A 16,574-nucleotide genomic window follows, 5' to 3' on the forward strand; every position below is an offset into this window, starting at 1 on the left:
TGACATATATTGATCTTTAAAAATTGTCCAAGTAGTTCTGTCACAGAGGTTGAATGCTTGGTTATTTCGATGGTCTCACTACGAGATAAGTCAAAGTATTAACGGGACCCCATAATTTGGGAGGGAGCACAATGATGCAGTAGCATCAGCAGCTTCAGACTCTAACTGAATGTGTGGCCAATCAACCGTGAGCTATTTTTCCAAGTAGGATACCTATGCGGTTATTTTAGGATAAGGGTAGTATTTTTAAAGTAGCAGTATAGAATAACCAACACAAACGTAGATAGAAAAAACAATTGTAAAATTCGCAGTAGAATAAGTAGATTTAGTAATGTTCGTAGTACAATATTATATTTTCTCTACTTAGAACAAACATAAAGCGTGGAGTCTAAGTAAAGCGTAGAGTCTAAGTAAAGCGTTTTAATGCATTTTTTTTTAAAGATATAAGAAATGACCCTTAAATTAGCTTGCTATATCTAAAAGTAGTAGTCAAAGTAAGTCTTCAGATCTAATCAAAGAATTCGTGACGCATAGTTTTCTAACATTACGTAGAGATGTAGGTGTTATCAACGAGAGCTTACAAAAATATATACGAATAGGATCTAATTTTAGAAAGATCAATGCAGGAGAAGGCGAAAAGGCAAGGTGAGAATCTGTCATTGCAAGTGTGTTCGTTCTATCTATTAGTAGCAAGGCAAATTTCTTACACTCGCAAACACGAGAAATAGTAGTGGAATAGATGATGATGACGACAACGACGACGACGACGGCAGTGGCAACCGTGCAACAAAGTGGCTGACGCTCAAACGGAAAAGACCTCGGCCAGGCAAGCAGCACAGCCAAACGTCGTATATTGCATCAAAGCTGCGGCAGGTCGCCCTCCAACCGTGCCTTGACCCCAAACCCTCTTTCAGTATCTCAGTACAGCGGTTACGATCCCAAGATATGCTATAGTGATGACAGCGGTGACGACGGCAGCGAAGAAAGCGGTGATCACGGCCGCGATCTTGGAGGCAACAAACGACCAATATCAGCCGCACGCCGGTATCGCTCGCGCAGACATATGAGGAGGCGGAATTGCAGCAATGCTGGTTAGGGTCGCAGATACGGCCATCACACGATAAGCCCTCAAGTTCAGGCTGATACAGAGCTCTACTTTGACAGCCAGCCAATTCCGGGAATTTGGACAGAAGCTAAAAGGTAAAACTCTCCCTCCTGCCACCTACAAGCGCCAGAGGACAGAGCGGTGAAAGGCCAAGTAGAAGCGCAAGCTATCACAACTCGATGACGAAGGACAAGAGGAATACTCTGGGGAGTAATCAAACTTCCGGCCAAGCACCTGGAAACCCACTAGAGGTCCTAAAAGGCGCGAAATCACTAATAGCAATGCCTAGACGACCTCGACCGCAACCTCAACCAAAGCAGAAGCAGTAATAGCCGAAGCAGGTAGCAACGAAGATGGGTACAATACTTTAGATGCATCCGCCGCTTCGGTACTAGCTAATCCTAACGACGCTGATCATGTGAAGGTTTTGGTAGAGATAGCGGAACAAGAGGAATACATGGCACCACCAGAACGACGAGGCTGACCACCAAAGGAACGAGACTCGATTGCCATTCCCCAAGAAGACCTTCGAATCAAGCAGGGAATTAAATATGAGACTTATGAACGATTTGAAGAATGGGAAGAAACCTTCAAATTCTTTAAAGAAAACGGCAACCACCCCATTCTAATCAATGCCCGGAACACTGCGTAGGCTCTCGTTACACAGTACATTTCTAACGCCGGCACCAGCACTTCCGAAGTTATCCCCCAAGGACGAATTCGAAGACGACCTGGATGTTGTAGATTGCCTGCTCTCAGAAGAAAAGACCATCGTATAGTGTGATTGGATGACCAACAACTTCGAATAACTCCACGCGTAGCAGAAGAAAATGCTCTAAAAAGCCGAAAAGAGGCTTCCAAAAACCAGAAAAGAACTTCATCGCAAACATCAACAAATGGGCGATGAAAGCCTGTTCTCAGGCCTCGCGGCTGCGAGCCCTCCGCATGCGGTTAAGACGATTCTGGAAAAGCCCGGGGAGTATATTCTCTCAGAGTTATCAATTATGACGGGCTTAATAAGGTGAATTCCGGTGCGAGGACGGAGTCACAGCAGGATTTTTGCCTAAAGGGTAAGAAAAAGTGTAGTCAGAGTAGACGTAGATCGAGACGTCTGACAATTGGGAAGAGAACGAAGAGGAAGAAGCGCAGGAGGTAGCCGAGGAAGAGGTTGAGGAAACGTAGGAGCAACTTGATGATGATGGTGAGGGCTTTGGGTGGAAGTGATCTTTACAACGACTAGACTTGTGATCAACCTTTTAGGCGATTGATATTTGGAAATTATCTTACTAATGGGGATAGCATTAAAGATTGGGGGAGGATTGTGTAGTGATACCCATAATTACAGAGCTTCTTTTGAATGCTAATATTAATTTTAAGGGAAATGGGTTCTGAATGTGTGACAGAGTGTGCTTGTCTGAGTGCTTGAGCCTTTGGACAAGTGTGGGTAGTTTATGAAAATGTGAAGGTTTCAGTGGTATGGCGATTGTTCGGTCGGCAAGATGGGTTTGGAAATTATTTTGGCATTTCTAGCATTGCCTCATCGAAATCTTACTCTCTAAATTGTATCGATACAAGCAACGGGTCCACCCGTCGCTCGACCTAGCAATGAGCACCAAGCAACGAATAAACTCGGCTCAACAGTCTCAAAAAAGCCTTGAGAATATTGCAATTCCGGGTTTGACCAATCCTGTGCAGTTTCCTGGATAGAATGTGCAATTCTCAGTGCAATTTTCATGCGTAATTTGGGAACTGAGTCGGCGCCTAACAATTCGGCAAGCTGTATCACCCGAGCTGCTGCTCTGGTTGCTTCCTCTTCAGCGCCCGAGGCCGGATCTGGACGCATTGCAAATAGAAATCGATTTGTTAGAGCTAGGTATGCGAGGAATCTGGTAAGGGTCCCGATCCGTTGCAGCAAAGTAGGGTTGTTGAGGAAAGCGGTTTGCTCCTCAGGCGCTTCGCTAATCCTGAGCTCATGATTCCACTTTGTATACCACCTTGAGTAGTTACTCAACAAGTCGCGGAGTTTGGATATGATTTCCTCTCTTTGGTCGTGTTGCTGGGTCATGATAACCTCCGTGGCTCTCTTGAATAGGCCTGGAGCGCAAGCTGAAACCATCCAGAACGACACCACGGTCTCAGAACGATCTCCTAGGTAGGACCCAGGAATAACGGTTGATTGAAGGGCATTCTGCCATTCCAGCTTGTCAAAGAATATGGCCACATTCGCGAAACAGGCTTCTAGAATCTGTCTAAACTTAGTAGGTTGTGCTCGGGTAAGGAAATATATGTACCATAAGTTCAGCTTGTGCTATGAGAATGTCTTTCTCGACTTCTGTAGTGATATTTTCTGGCCCGAGTGCTTCTAGAATATCAAACGCACCGCGGGAGTGCATGATCCAGGCGCGATGGCTGGAGAAGTCAAGAAGCTTCTAAGAGTCAGACAAGAGAGCGATTAGGAGGATAGCATATCTCACCTCGAATAAGGCCATTAGCAGTGTTGCATACCATGTATCCCAGTTCACTTCTGGCGAAGTGATGGCGTTTGATAAACTTCTAATTGCTCGACCGTACATTTGCGTGATCCGAAGCTCCTCTGATTCCCGTAATTGAACTTCCGCACCTTGCTGCAAACTGCAGCGGACACGCATGACGACACAGTCGATGGAATTATCCAGACATTTACTGTAGCCATATATTTGAGGAAGGGTGTGGAGAATCGAGTCATTGGCTAGTCGACAGATTTTAATCCATCTCCTTGGATTTATGGCTGCGTCGCTAGCCGCAGCGTGGCACAGAAGATTTGCTGTGAGATCAGGCTGCAAAAGGATAGACATTTCACTAGGGAATTCGCGCCGATGGGGTAGAAAGGATATCGGGGGGGGAAATCGAAGGGGATGTTGTTTTTGTTGTGTGAGAAAATCTGGAACCTGTAAGGTGTTGATTCGAGCTTGCACTCCCTGCTCTCTGCGAGTTGCGGCGCCGACGCGTCTAGAGACCTTTTGAACGGTGCGTATATCTGATTCGCTTAGACGGGTATTGTGAGGACCTTGGTTAATGAATTCCCAGCTGCGCATTGTCAACTTTGAGTATATTGTGACCTTGTCGAGGTTCAACAAACTCCAAGTTGCCAAGATTTATGAATTTGAAAATGGGATTCGGGTGACGTTAAATAGTAAAATACAAGGGCTCAACTATCTCGAAACAGTATACCTCAGGGGTTAAGACTCCTCGATGCTGTGATCCATGAATTTGAAGTGGAATTCAGGTGGTGCCCGAAGCTTGGCTGACTGCTCTATGACTGCGCTGGCTCTCACCCGAGCCTGCGCGTCACTCCCCTGCCAATAAATTCTCGCTCAGCGGTTTAATGGCGCGAGAACAAGGGTTTAATTATCTTGAAATAGTATAACCTTAGAGTTAAAACTCCTCGATGCTGTGATCTATGATTTGTAGTGGCATTCAGGTGACGTTAAATAGTGCGATGACAAGGGGTCAACTGTCTCGAAATGGTATAGCGTCGGGATTAGGTAAAACACGATGACAAAAGCCGCAGGCATCACCACGTTCATGGGACTGCATGCCCGAGCTGTGCTGCAAACCACCCTTACGCCCCAGGGTCATAACAAATCCAGAGACATGTTTGAGTATAAGAAGGTGTCGGGTTTGCCTTTCTATTTATTAAATTCGCTCTTCCCCAGGTCTACATACTTAAATTACCTGACCACTCGTCAACGTGACCTCGCACCGAGATTTTCCACTTCAGTTACTTGAACTGAAGTACAATGCAGTTGACAACTCAAGATTTGCTTGATCGTCATGAGGAAGTTTACAAGAGGACACATGTTGCGATGAATTCTGACTTTTGGATAGGGCAAGCCTCTGCGACCACAAGTCCTTGCCCCTTTTTTCCGAATTGGCAGATGTTGGAGTTTTCCCCCGAATATTCATAAGTAAGGACTCTGCCAAGTAACCTCGTATTATTAGGAGAGAATATTTAGTAAGAATGCAGTTTCATGCGTTGACCCTCGATGCGTACCGGAAAACATTTTCGGGATTCGGCCTGGAGGTTAGTCGCCCTCAATCTCACTATATGGAGCGAATGACTAATAGTCGGTGTAGAAGTAGACGCGGTTGTTTTTCGAGTCGCGGGTGGAAATTCTCAATTTGCCTTGAATTCTCTGCTTGCTGTGGACACTCTTGCCGGGCTCATGGAATGCATTATCATCCAGCATACCGGTATGATGTCCGATCACCCATTATACGGGTAATAACGTGAGCCCATGTAGACTGTGGCGCCACTATGTTTCGTGACGCCAATATCAAGGACGAACTGAAAAAGCGGGCTCCAGATATGGGACTGGAAATCGAGAGCTTAGAATTTGGCCAGATTACAGGGTAGGTTTTCTCCGCTTCGAAAATTGAGGAAAGCACTGGTATTGATAAAATTGGTAGAACACTGGAGGAAAATGTGAAGAAAAGCATGGATTTCTTGCGCATGTCACCTCTAGTTCGCCCGGCGCTCAAATCAAAAATTCGAGGATTCGTGTATGACATTATAACTGGCAAGCTTAAGGAGGTTTTAGCATGAGCCAACCGTTGAAGTGAAAATTGGAGGGGTGCATTTCCGGGTTTGTAGCTTTGTAGGTGCTCTCTCACGCTCGTTTTAGTATGTATCTATTGGTGAGGAGGCAGTAACATGTGCCTTCTATATTGTTAGTTTAAAAAAAATGCTATTTTACCTTAGTTATTTTTAACGTTATAAGGTTATTAAAATTTTTAGTCTAAAAGCTTTTTTTTCTAACTAAAATTTTAAAGTTAGCTTTAATAGCTGAGTAAATAATTGTTACGGTCTACGGTTGGACCAGCGTAACCCCACCAGCGGTGCTCCACAATCCAGCTGGTTTGGGGCAGGGCTCGCTTAGAGACCAATTGGAGGACGCGGTGGCAGCGCGGCTGCCTGAAATCATGGAAGAATGTGTTGTCTAATAAGGGAATAGGACGTAAATCTTACAAGTCTAAGAAAGCTTAGTAAGCTCTGCTTAGTAAGCTTATATAAGCTTATTTAACTCACCTTAGCACCCTAGCACATATATATAGTTTCTAAGTTAAACAACCTTTAAAAAGTGTGTTTAATGTTTAGTTTATTCTTTACATAGACTAAGTAGCATTTAGCTTTCTAAAGAGCTATAATACTATCTGTATATCTTACACTATATATACCTTTAACTTTGTCCCACAGGACTGTTTAACTCTAGCTTCCCTACTGCTGCATATAGGGCAAACTATAATCTAGTCACTCTTCCCTCTCTATTAGCCTAATAGCCTGTACGTAGGACTGTACACCCTACTAGATTAGCCCCTTCTACTTATTCTACTTATTCTTTAGAAATATTATTAGACCTAAGTGCTTTTTAAAGTAAAAATTATAACATTAAACACTACTTTTTTTAAAAAGTATAGTAACTTTACAACATAACCTAGACTCTAACATAGCCTATGCTGCGCTATCTAGATCTACAGAAGTTTCTACCTAAAGTAAAGCTGTCCTTGCAGAACAGATTAACTTAATCTAGGACAACATTAAGGGACTCTAGTAGATTAGTAATAAAGTTAGTAAATTATTAAAACTTAAGTAAGAAATAGCTAACTTTTATAAAAAAAAAACTATAAATTTATAAAGCTTCCTACCTCTTATTAACCTTTATAAGGCCACTACCTAAGCCTACTAGATACACAAACTACAAGTAAAACTAGCAAAAGTTTAAAATATCTTAATAAACAAAGTAAGTGTTATAGCTAAAAAGGCTTTAAGACTAGCCCCTTTAAAGCTTTTTAAAGAATTATTAAAAGACCTCTAACTATTCTTTACTAAATACTACCTTTATATGTAATATAATAAAGAAGCATTTTAGACTAACATAGAAATAATCTTTTAAATAGGATTATACTTAGAAGGCCCTCTTATAATCTAGTTCTAACTCTACACTAATAATTAGATAAATTTTAGAGCTAATAGCGCCCTACTTAATTCTAAAATAAAAAAAGTATTTAGTAGCATTAAAAATTTTAAGGCAGCCTTATTAGCTATTTATAAAACTTTAGATAAAAAAAAATTACAGCTAACTAACTAAATAATATAAAATAAAGCAGTAGACTAGTCTAAAACTATGCAGCATGTTTTAGAGAGTAAATAGCTATCTGCAGATAGAACAACTAGAAAGCCCTATGCTGCATGTTTTATAATAGACTAAATAAAAAAGTAAAAAATAAGTTTATACACATAGACTAACTAACTACCTTTAAAGACTACATTAAGAAAGCAACAACCTATAATAACTATTATAAGGAACATAAAAAAAAAAAGAAATTAAAGAGAACCTTCTAAAAGCTAGAATTTATCTCTAAAAAAAAAAAGCTTTTATAATTGTGAGAGCACTGTGAAGCAGGAAGCGTGAAGCGCAGAAGGGGGTACAGGATAGTATTGATAGACGAATCCTTGAGGAGACTCAGGGGTTTGTAAGAAGATATATATATATGTGCTGGGGCACGTGACGGGACGTCATGTGCCCAAGGCTGGGCCGAGGGCTCTCCGGGGAGAGTCCGAGGCATGTCCAAGTTGACCGTGACAATAATATAATAAAAAGCTAATAGACCTTAGTTATGTAAAGCATATATAAAGCTCTCTTTTAAAAAAAAACTAAGTTTTAAAACGTAATAGGCTGCCTCTAATAAAGAAATAACAAAAATAGTTAGAGAATAAGGCCTACCTAAACTATAAAAAAGTAGAACACTTCTACTAAAATTACCTAAACTTTTAGAAGAGGGAGAATAAAAATACTACTATAATAATAAAAGCTATTACTACTAAATATAGCCTTATAAATAAAAAAATATAAGAAAGACTAAATAACAGACTTTACTAGTAATGTAAAGAAAACTACTTTTTAAACAACTATTCTAAACTATATTAAAAAGTAGTTATTTAAAACTTTAGCAGCTTTAATATAGTGTTACAGGACTTTATAATCCTAAAGAGATATAAAGAGGAGACTTAAATCTAAGGATATATTATAAATGTTTAAAAAGAAGAAGAATAGTTCTCTCTTTAAAACTAAACCCCTAGTACTTTAGTAAAAGAGCTTTTCTAACAGTTTTAAAGATGCAGGTGCTAGAAGTGTAGGTTATAATATAACTACCTAAGTAATTACATAGTCTTGCTTTACTAAATAAACATTAGCAACAACTACTTAACATTTAACATTATATAAAAAATAGCTAAAGTTAAATATAATATTATAAATAAAAAAAAGTAATAGTAATTCTTTACTAAAATTAAAGATTAAAAGCTAAAATAGCTAGGTAAACCTGCTAGGTTTAAAGTACTATAGCTAGCACCTAAAAAACCTAAGACACTGCTTCTAAGCCTAGTAATCTCTAGAAAAGCTTTTATAATATAATAAAACTATAGATAATGCGTTCTTTGCAGAAGCAGCACCTATAGCACTAATAGCTGCTAATAGAAAGGTCACCCTGTACAGCTAGTACAAACAAAGAAATACCTATAGTAGACCTAAAAAAGTCTTTTTAATATGTTACATAGACCTAACAACTGTTTATACCCTTAGTACTAATGCATATAATAATATTGTATTAAGCATTAGAACAACAAACATTAAGCAGGATAGTAGCCTACATAGGAAAGAAACTATAATAGTTGCCTATAGCAGAGAATAGCCTTAGCCTACAAAACTATAAATTATTACACTTGTTAAACAGCCCCCCCTTATAAATAAGAAATATAGGTAAAGTATAATAAATAAAAGAACTATAAGTTCTACTATTTTTAGTAAAAAGTAGCAAAAAAAGAAAACTACCTAACATTACATTACCTAGTTAAAGATTATAAATGTAAAGTAACTAACTACTATAATTAAAAACATTAAATCTATAAAAAAAAAAACAAGTTTAATAATAACTTATAAAATATTAACCTCTATCTTTTCTCTAATAAAAAGGTTAAGCATAACATATTAGCAGTAATTACAGTAGGGTAAAGAGTAGGACACAGCCTAACAACCTCTTTTACGTATAAAGGAAGGCCTAGACTAGCCCTTATAGACAGTAAATGCACCTTTACTGCTATAAATAAGGATTAGGTAGACAAGCAAAGCATACTATTTTACATAAAAAAAAACCTGTTTAAGGTAACTCTTACTAACATATTATTAATTAAGTACAGTAGAGAATAAATTAACCTAGAAACCTATAAAAAAGACTTTAAAACCTTTAATATAAAAAATTAGAAATTTATAAACATACTTAAACTAAAAGGTAAATATAATGTAATTTTAAGCTATAACTAGCTTAAAACTTACAATCCTGTAATTAATTAAAGAACTATAACTATAGAAACCCCTAACAACCACGCACACATAACCTAGTTAGCATGCTATAATAACAGATGCCTAGTCTACAAATAAGCAAAACAAGGTAGCAGTTACTACCTTAAGAAAAGAAAACTCTAAAAAGTCCTTTACTAAAAGCTAAAAGCCTAAGCAATATAATTAATAAAAGAAAAGCTTAAGGAAGTCTTCTATAAAATAATTAAAAAAAATAAAAATATAGAATAAGTTAGTGTAATCTAAATTTAAGAGGAAGGCTGCATCCTGCCTAAATATAAAGACTATAAAGACATGTTTAAGACACTAAAGGACCCTAAAGAACTACTACTACACTAGCCTTAAAATTACACTATTAACTTAATAAAAGATTACAACCTAAAGACGCATAAGCTTTGCCCCTTAACTAGAGTACAAAAAAAGGCCTTACAAAAATATGTTAATAAGATGTTAGCATAAGGCTACATCTAAGAAAGCTACAGCCTAGTAGCATTAGCAGTAGTTTTTGTAAAAAAGAAAAAAGAGAAAATCTAAGTCTATTAGAATTATAGAACTCTAAATAATAACATAGTCTAAAATTAGTTCTTTCTACTAATTATATAAAACATTATAAACTAACTAAGAGGAACCTAGTACTTTATAAAGTTTAACATATAAGACAGATTTAATAAAATAAAGATATAAAAAGAAAATAAGTAGCTTATAGTGTTTAAAACCTTATAAAGACTTTATAAACTACTAGTAATGCTGTTTAGCCTAATAAACACCTTAGTAACATTTTAGTAAATTATTAATATAGCTCTTAACTCTTATCTAGATGTCTTTACTCTAGTATATTTAGATAATGTCCTTATCTACTTAAGAGATACCCTAGAAGACTACGTACAGAAAGTATAAAAAGTCTTAAAGTAGCTTAAGAAGTATAGACTTTACCTACAGCTCTCTAAATATAAGTTCTATGTTACTAAAACAAAATACTTAAGATTTATAATTAATAAAAAAGAAATAAAAATTAATCTAGCTAAAGTATAAAAAGTACTTAAGTAGCTAAAACTCTAGATAGTTAAGAAAGTAAAAAGATTCTTAAGACTATTAGGCTACATTAGACAAATAATTAGAGACTATTTAAAAATTACTATACTATTAACAAACACTATAACTAAGGAGTAAGTAATAGTAAAGTTTGTCTAGACTTTTAAAATAAATAAAGCATTTATAATGCTAAAATAAGCTATAATAGATAAACTAGTACTAAGAATGTACAATCTATAATTAGACATAAAAATCCACACAGACGCATCCCTTAGAGCTAGTAGGGCCGCGTTATACTAAAAGCAGGAAGACAGAAAATAGCACCTAGTTGCATACTACTCTGCTAAGTTCTTAGGTCCTAAAGCAGGCTACAGCGTACCTAACAAAGAACTAAAAGCAATATTAAACGCTGTAAAAGTATAGGCTATAAAGCTACATAGAATAGTAAAGCTATTTAATATTATAACTAACTATGTAAACTTAGTTATGTTCTTATTAGTAAAAAAACTATTACTAATGTACATAAAATAAGTAATAAAACTTGTATAGTTTAACTATATTATTAAGCATGTGCCTAGAGCATAAAACTAGTAGGCTAACACTCTTAGCTAAAAACTAGACTACTTTAATAAAAAAAAGAAAAAAACTAAAAAGTTTACACTCTTTAAAAAAACTAATAAAAGATAGATTTATAATAAGCCCTAACTTATAAAAGAATTCTACATGCTTATAGCTAGTAAGTAAGGATAGAAGAATTTAATCTAAGAATATTACAAATCTCTAATGTTTAGACATCTAGAAATTAGCACCCTATAGAAAAAACTAAGAGCTGTAATACTGCAACAAGTACTAAAAATTAAGTAGTTATGCACTAAAGTACTTAAAAAGTGTAACATCTGCAATAAGAATAACTTATAAAGGCATAGGGCCTATAGATACTTATAACTAATTAAAGCGCCTAAATTACTATAAACAATAATTATAATAGACTTTATTATAAGATTACCCCTATCTAAGGAACTAGAAACAGACAGGATGTGCAACATAATTATAGTAGCCCTAGATAAAACTACTAAGTATTTACATACTTAGCCCTTAGAAAAAATAATAACAGCTAAAAAATTTATTTATAAATTAAAATAAAATGTAATATTAGTATATAAATGCCTAAAGATTATTATCTCTAACTAAGACAAACTATTTACTAGCAGCTTCTAAAAAGCAGTAATGCAGCATTTTAGTATAGCATACAAGCTATTAACAGCCTACTATCTGCAGACAGACAGCTAGACTAAAAGAGTAAACACAGAAGTAGAAAGGTACTTAAGAAAGTATATATTTTATACCTAAAACAACTAGATAACTTAGCTTCTAATAGCATAGTTAGCTATTAATAATGTAGAGTTAGCTATAATAAAAGAAACACTATATAAAGCTAATTTTAGATATAACCTCTACTTTACATTACATAGAAATTAACTTATAAATCTACAAGAATTAATAAATTAGCTAACAGACCTACATTAAATACACAAAAAATTAGCTATAGAAGCTAAGACTAGCAGAAAAATAATAAAGAAATATGTAAATAAATTATAATAACTAAGACTAGAAATTTACTTTAGGGATTATGTGTACTTTAACACTAAAAACTTAAAGATACTAAGACCCTCTAGAAAGCTAGTAAAAAAAAGGATAAAACTATATAAAGTCTTTTAAACTTAATAAGACAACTGCAAGCTTAAGCTTTTTCTGCATATAAAAATACACCTATAGTTCTATATCTCTAAATTAGAAAAAGCACCTAAAGAGATTTCTCTATCTACTTAAGAATAAAAAGATGTAGAAATAAAGTATAAAGTTAAGCGCATTATTAGTAATTAAAGAAATTAGAAAGAATTTTTAGTAAAATAAAAAAAGTAGCTTACTAGTAAAAACACATAAAAACTAGCTAAGAATTTAAGAAACGCGCAGCTATTAGTATAAAGGTACCTTTAGGCTTATCTAAAAGAAACTAGCTAGGCAATAAAGCACCTATATTAAAAGAAATAGCTATGTTATTACTAAATAGCAGCAGCCTTTAGAGACAAGTCTTAGCTAATAATAGTTAAAAAAAAAAACAGCCTTTTACTTTAGCTTTAAGCGCTTTTATCTTATCTAAGGAAAATAAATTCTTTTTTAAATACTTTACATAATAAGCTTCTAATAGATCTAGTAATTTTTAAATATAATTCTGTTTAAAATGCTTCTTAGCCTTTGCCTTTAGGGTCTTCTAAACCTAATGTAATATCTTGTTATTAAGATTTTACTTTTAAGCTCTTATAGTAATTACTTTCTAAAAAAGTGCTTCTCTTTTCTTCTCTAAATAATCTTACATAGCATTAGAAATAAAAGTGTTGCATTTACTATTTTTTTTTACACACTTAATGCACTTGTCTAAGAACAAAGTTAACACATAAAACAACTCTAAAAATTAGTAAGCACTATAGGGCCTTATTTTTATCTAATAAAAAAGATTAAAATAATAAGTAACATAAGGACAGTAAGATAAGCATAACTAGCAAGCTATTTAGTATAAAATAAATAAATGTTAAAAATGCCTTTTAGTAAATAAATGCTTACTTTATAAACAAACTTTTACTAACACAGTTGTTTAAGCAGAGCAGTAAGGACACTGCTAGGGAGAGGGGGCAGCGTGTTACAGTCTACAGTTAGACTAGCGTAACCCTACTAGCAGTGCTCCACAATCTAGCTAGTTTGGGGCAGGGCTTGCTTAGAGACTAATTAGAGGACGCAGTGGCAGCGCAGCTGCCTAAAATTATAGAAGAATGTGTTATTTAATAAGAGAATAAGATGTAAATCTTATAAGTCTAAAAAAGCTTAGTAAGCTTTACTTAGTAAGCTTATGTAAGCTTATTTAACTTACCTTAGCACTCTAGTATATGTATATAGTTTCTAAGTTAAATAACTTTTAAAAAGTGTGTTTAATGTTTAGTTTATTTTTTATATAGACTAAGTAGCATTTAGCTTTTTAAAAAGCTGTAATACTATTTATATATCTTACACTATATATACCTCTAACCTTGTCCTACAGGACTGTTTGACCCTAGCCTCCCTACTGCCGCACATAGGGCAAACCACAATCCAGTCACTCTTCCCTCTCCATTAGCCTAATAGCCTGTACGTAGGACTGTACACCCTACCGGATTGGCCCCTTCTACCCGTCCTACTCATCCCCTAGGAATATTATCAGACCCGAGTGCTTCCCGAAGCAAGGATTGTAACAATAATAATCTAGTGTAAGGCGGGATGTCCCAGAACGGGCTAGTATGGCCTCACCTGACCTGTTTGGAGGTCACATGACCTGTGATTCGTATCTAAGCATGAATCCTGACAAGCGAGGATTGGCAGCGATTCGTCTCTCTTACAATACACTCCTATCTTTCTCCGAAACCTTGCTCTCAGTGCTATCCGTGCTATCTACTATCCCATCTTTACATCTTCTATTTAAAACACCTAGCAGCCCCTAGCGCAGTTCATTAAGAAGTTTATTAATAGAAGAATCTACTCTATGCCTTAAAGGCTTAAGGATGTAATTAAAAAGAATAGGCAATTAACTAGGTAGGAAGGGAGGAGAGACAGAGCAAAAATAGATGTTAAATTTAGTCTAAAAGGCTTCTATTACAAGCACCTAAAGACTTTACTCTTCTACAAAGCTTATATAGAGAGATTATATACATGCAAAAGTTTCATGCGATTTTAAGTAAAAATGGCGTTGCGCATTTGATTTGGTTGGTGATTGTACGAGGGAGGTGTGGTGCCAAGCATTTTTGGAGTGCCGGTTTTTTGTCAACCGCCTGACAGCCTCCGTCCATTTCATCTTCCAACGTTTTGATGTCAGATCAAACTGTGCCTTCATTACCATGTTATCATTCCAATTTTTCAACCGGACTCGAAGACGAGAGGGCCCGGTTCGTTTGAATCCCAACCAGACCAGCCCTCGACCATGATGACGACGACGTCAAAAAAGCGGAAGGCATCCATAAGTTTCGAGCAGCAACCACAGCCTGATGAATCGCACTCGCATTTAACGCATGGACTCTACAAGTCCTACAAATTCCGGTCTTTAGTTCAAGGGAATGAATTCCGGCTCCTCCATGTCACCAAAATATCAATCGATGAGAAATGGGAGTATGGAATTGAACGCCACGTCCTGGAGAGGGCACCACTGTTCGAAACCATCTTGTACGTCTGGGGCGATGCAACTGGCCAACACACGCTGGTCCTCGCCCCGAACAATGTGGGCGGTGCTTCAGAATCGATGTCTATCAACGACAATCTGCGGAAGCAATTCCCCCGCTTTCTTGGCATTGCCGCACGGGATACCTATCGATAGACCAACTGGGCACTAATTAGACAAGCATTAACGAACGAAATCATCATGTAAAGATTATGGGGAAGGTCTACAGCCACGACGAGCGTGTTATTGTGTGGCTGTGGAATGTGAAAATCCACAGCCGCCTCATCAAGCTGAACGATATATGACAGACATCAATCAGGAAGAGGGGGGTTATAAAGCCGCTCCAGGACACACTGATAGAAGCTTTGCAGAAAGACGTCAATGATTGGTGGAACGACAGCGACCTTGATTAGCTCCACTTTTTCGAAAACAAGTGGTTTCAACGGGAGTGGGTGTTTCAAGAGGTAGTTTTATCAAAAGAAGCTGGCTTTGTGGCTAGAAATTCTATATTCGGCTTCCTGTCGCTGTATCACATGATTCGGCACTTCTGTATCAATTCCATCTCGAGCCCTACGCCTTTCGGCTGGGTGTTAGACGAGAACGGGCATGCAGTGTCCTTTAGTACACGTTCAAAACAATGTGGCGTTTCAGACGTCTCGAATCACCGGACGCCAGACAATCAAGCTTCTCTGATTTTCGACTACTGCACTCGAAGCGTACATCGAGCATGTACTCATCAGATCGACGGAACCGGATATACGCTTTCGCCGGTATCAAATCGTGGTGTCCTCGATAACAATCAATCTAGACTACTCGTTGTCTTATTCTCGGGTCCTAGTCGGTGTCGCGAACTCGATGGTACGCGAATCTGCCAGCTTGGACATTCTCGAGAATGCATCTCCGATAGATGACGCCTGCAGCCTTGTAAAAAGAACTGTACCCTCATGGGTCCCAATTTGGAGTCCGCACTTTAGAGTCTCAATGCTGCATCGTTCGCACAGCAGAGGAGAATCGCAATGGTTTGCAGATGGCGGAAACGAGTTCAATTCACAGAACCTACAGACATGATTGGCGCGGCTCTACATCTCCACTGGATCTTCTCGTCAAGGCGAAAGGCACCCCTACCATCACCGGAGCGCTCGATCATTTTGGTAGTGATGATCCATTCTGGTATATTACTGGCTACGCATTGGGAATTTATCCAGTCCGGGATTTACATCAACCTAGACAGACGCCTACGGGGAGTCAATGATACTCCAGGTCAGAACCTGTTAACTCGACAGCTGCTAGAAGTCATTCTATTCGGTCGAACAGCAAAGACGGAGGTCTCTGATGATCTTTCGGATGCAAGTATGGGCGCCGATACTAGTGAACTTCTTGCCGTATACGATCTGTTTGCGACTTGTAAAGGTCTTTTCCACCCCGCCCTCCCGGGAACAGCGCAGTATTCTGTCCACCCTCCAGCTCTACACCTACCCCCCCAAAGGTCGTAAGCTATTTCACACCGCAAATAACATGATTGGCTTAGCATATGAACCTCGACTAGGTAATCGAATCTTCTTCTTGCGTAGCTGTGTGTTGCGCCTGTTATTCTGCGCCATGTCGGCGGAAACGAATATCACTTTGTAGAGGTGGCCTACCTGCATGGTGTGATGCGCGGAGAACTGGCTTCACTGGATTGGGAAGAACCCAATGATATAAGTTCGGCGTAGGGAACGACAAGTTAGGACTACTAGGTTCATTAATTGTGCTCGTCCAACAGCAAGTGAGGGTCCATGAACGTCTGCCCGTCTTACTTGCC

The 16,574-nt window shown here is 37.5% G+C and overlaps 5 protein-coding genes across 5 annotated transcripts; 4 read left to right on the forward strand and 1 right to left on the reverse strand.

The window, feature by feature from the left end:
* Window positions 1-620: 620 nt before the first annotated feature.
* BDR25DRAFT_356080 (uncharacterized protein) lies at window positions 621-2,345 on the forward strand (the record flags this gene model as incomplete). Its single annotated transcript, XM_033695572.1, has 12 exons — window positions 621-667; window positions 729-781; window positions 816-1,091; window positions 1,126-1,246; window positions 1,302-1,356; window positions 1,395-1,535; window positions 1,599-1,753; window positions 1,796-1,885; window positions 1,927-2,018; window positions 2,062-2,175; window positions 2,232-2,283; window positions 2,312-2,345. 12 exons carry the CDS (start codon window positions 621-623, stop codon window positions 2,343-2,345), a joined length of 1,230 nt encoding a protein of 409 aa, XP_033546675.1.
* Window positions 2,346-2,660: 315 nt separating this feature from the next.
* BDR25DRAFT_343509 (uncharacterized protein) lies at window positions 2,661-4,179 on the reverse strand (the record flags this gene model as incomplete). The annotated part of the gene is made up of 3 exons (XM_033693832.1): window positions 2,661-3,350; window positions 3,397-3,514; window positions 3,611-4,179. 3 exons carry the CDS (start codon window positions 4,177-4,179, stop codon window positions 2,661-2,663), a joined length of 1,377 nt encoding a protein of 458 aa, XP_033546676.1.
* A 520-nt stretch (window positions 4,180-4,699) lies between these two features.
* Window positions 4,700-5,730, forward strand: BDR25DRAFT_263232 (carbonic anhydrase). The gene is made up of 6 exons (XM_033686808.1): window positions 4,700-4,922; window positions 4,973-5,052; window positions 5,112-5,168; window positions 5,222-5,338; window positions 5,389-5,497; window positions 5,555-5,730. The coding sequence occupies exons 1-6, from the start codon at window positions 4,885-4,887 to the stop codon at window positions 5,688-5,690; spliced, it is 537 nt and encodes a 178-aa protein (XP_033546677.1). The 5' UTR covers window positions 4,700-4,884; the 3' UTR covers window positions 5,691-5,730.
* Window positions 5,731-13,842: 8,112 nt separating this feature from the next.
* BDR25DRAFT_356082 (uncharacterized protein) lies at window positions 13,843-14,929 on the forward strand (the record flags this gene model as incomplete). The annotated part of the gene is made up of 4 exons (XM_033695573.1): window positions 13,843-13,887; window positions 13,936-14,006; window positions 14,342-14,504; window positions 14,531-14,929. The coding sequence occupies 4 exons, from the start codon at window positions 13,843-13,845 to the stop codon at window positions 14,927-14,929; spliced, it is 678 nt and encodes a 225-aa protein (XP_033546678.1).
* Window positions 14,930-15,699: 770 nt separating this feature from the next.
* On the forward strand, window positions 15,700-16,266 carry BDR25DRAFT_343510 (uncharacterized protein; the record flags this gene model as incomplete). Its single annotated transcript, XM_033693833.1, has 1 exon — window positions 15,700-16,266. Exon 1 carries the CDS (start codon window positions 15,790-15,792, stop codon window positions 16,264-16,266), a length of 477 nt encoding a protein of 158 aa, XP_033546679.1. The 5' UTR covers window positions 15,700-15,789.
* Between the last annotated feature and the right edge of the window lie 308 nt (window positions 16,267-16,574).

This window comes from Lindgomyces ingoldianus, assembly GCF_010093535.1.
Source record: "Lindgomyces ingoldianus strain ATCC 200398 unplaced genomic scaffold BDR25scaffold_19, whole genome shotgun sequence".
Lineage (NCBI taxonomy): Eukaryota > Fungi > Ascomycota > Dothideomycetes > Pleosporales > Lindgomycetaceae > Lindgomyces > Lindgomyces ingoldianus.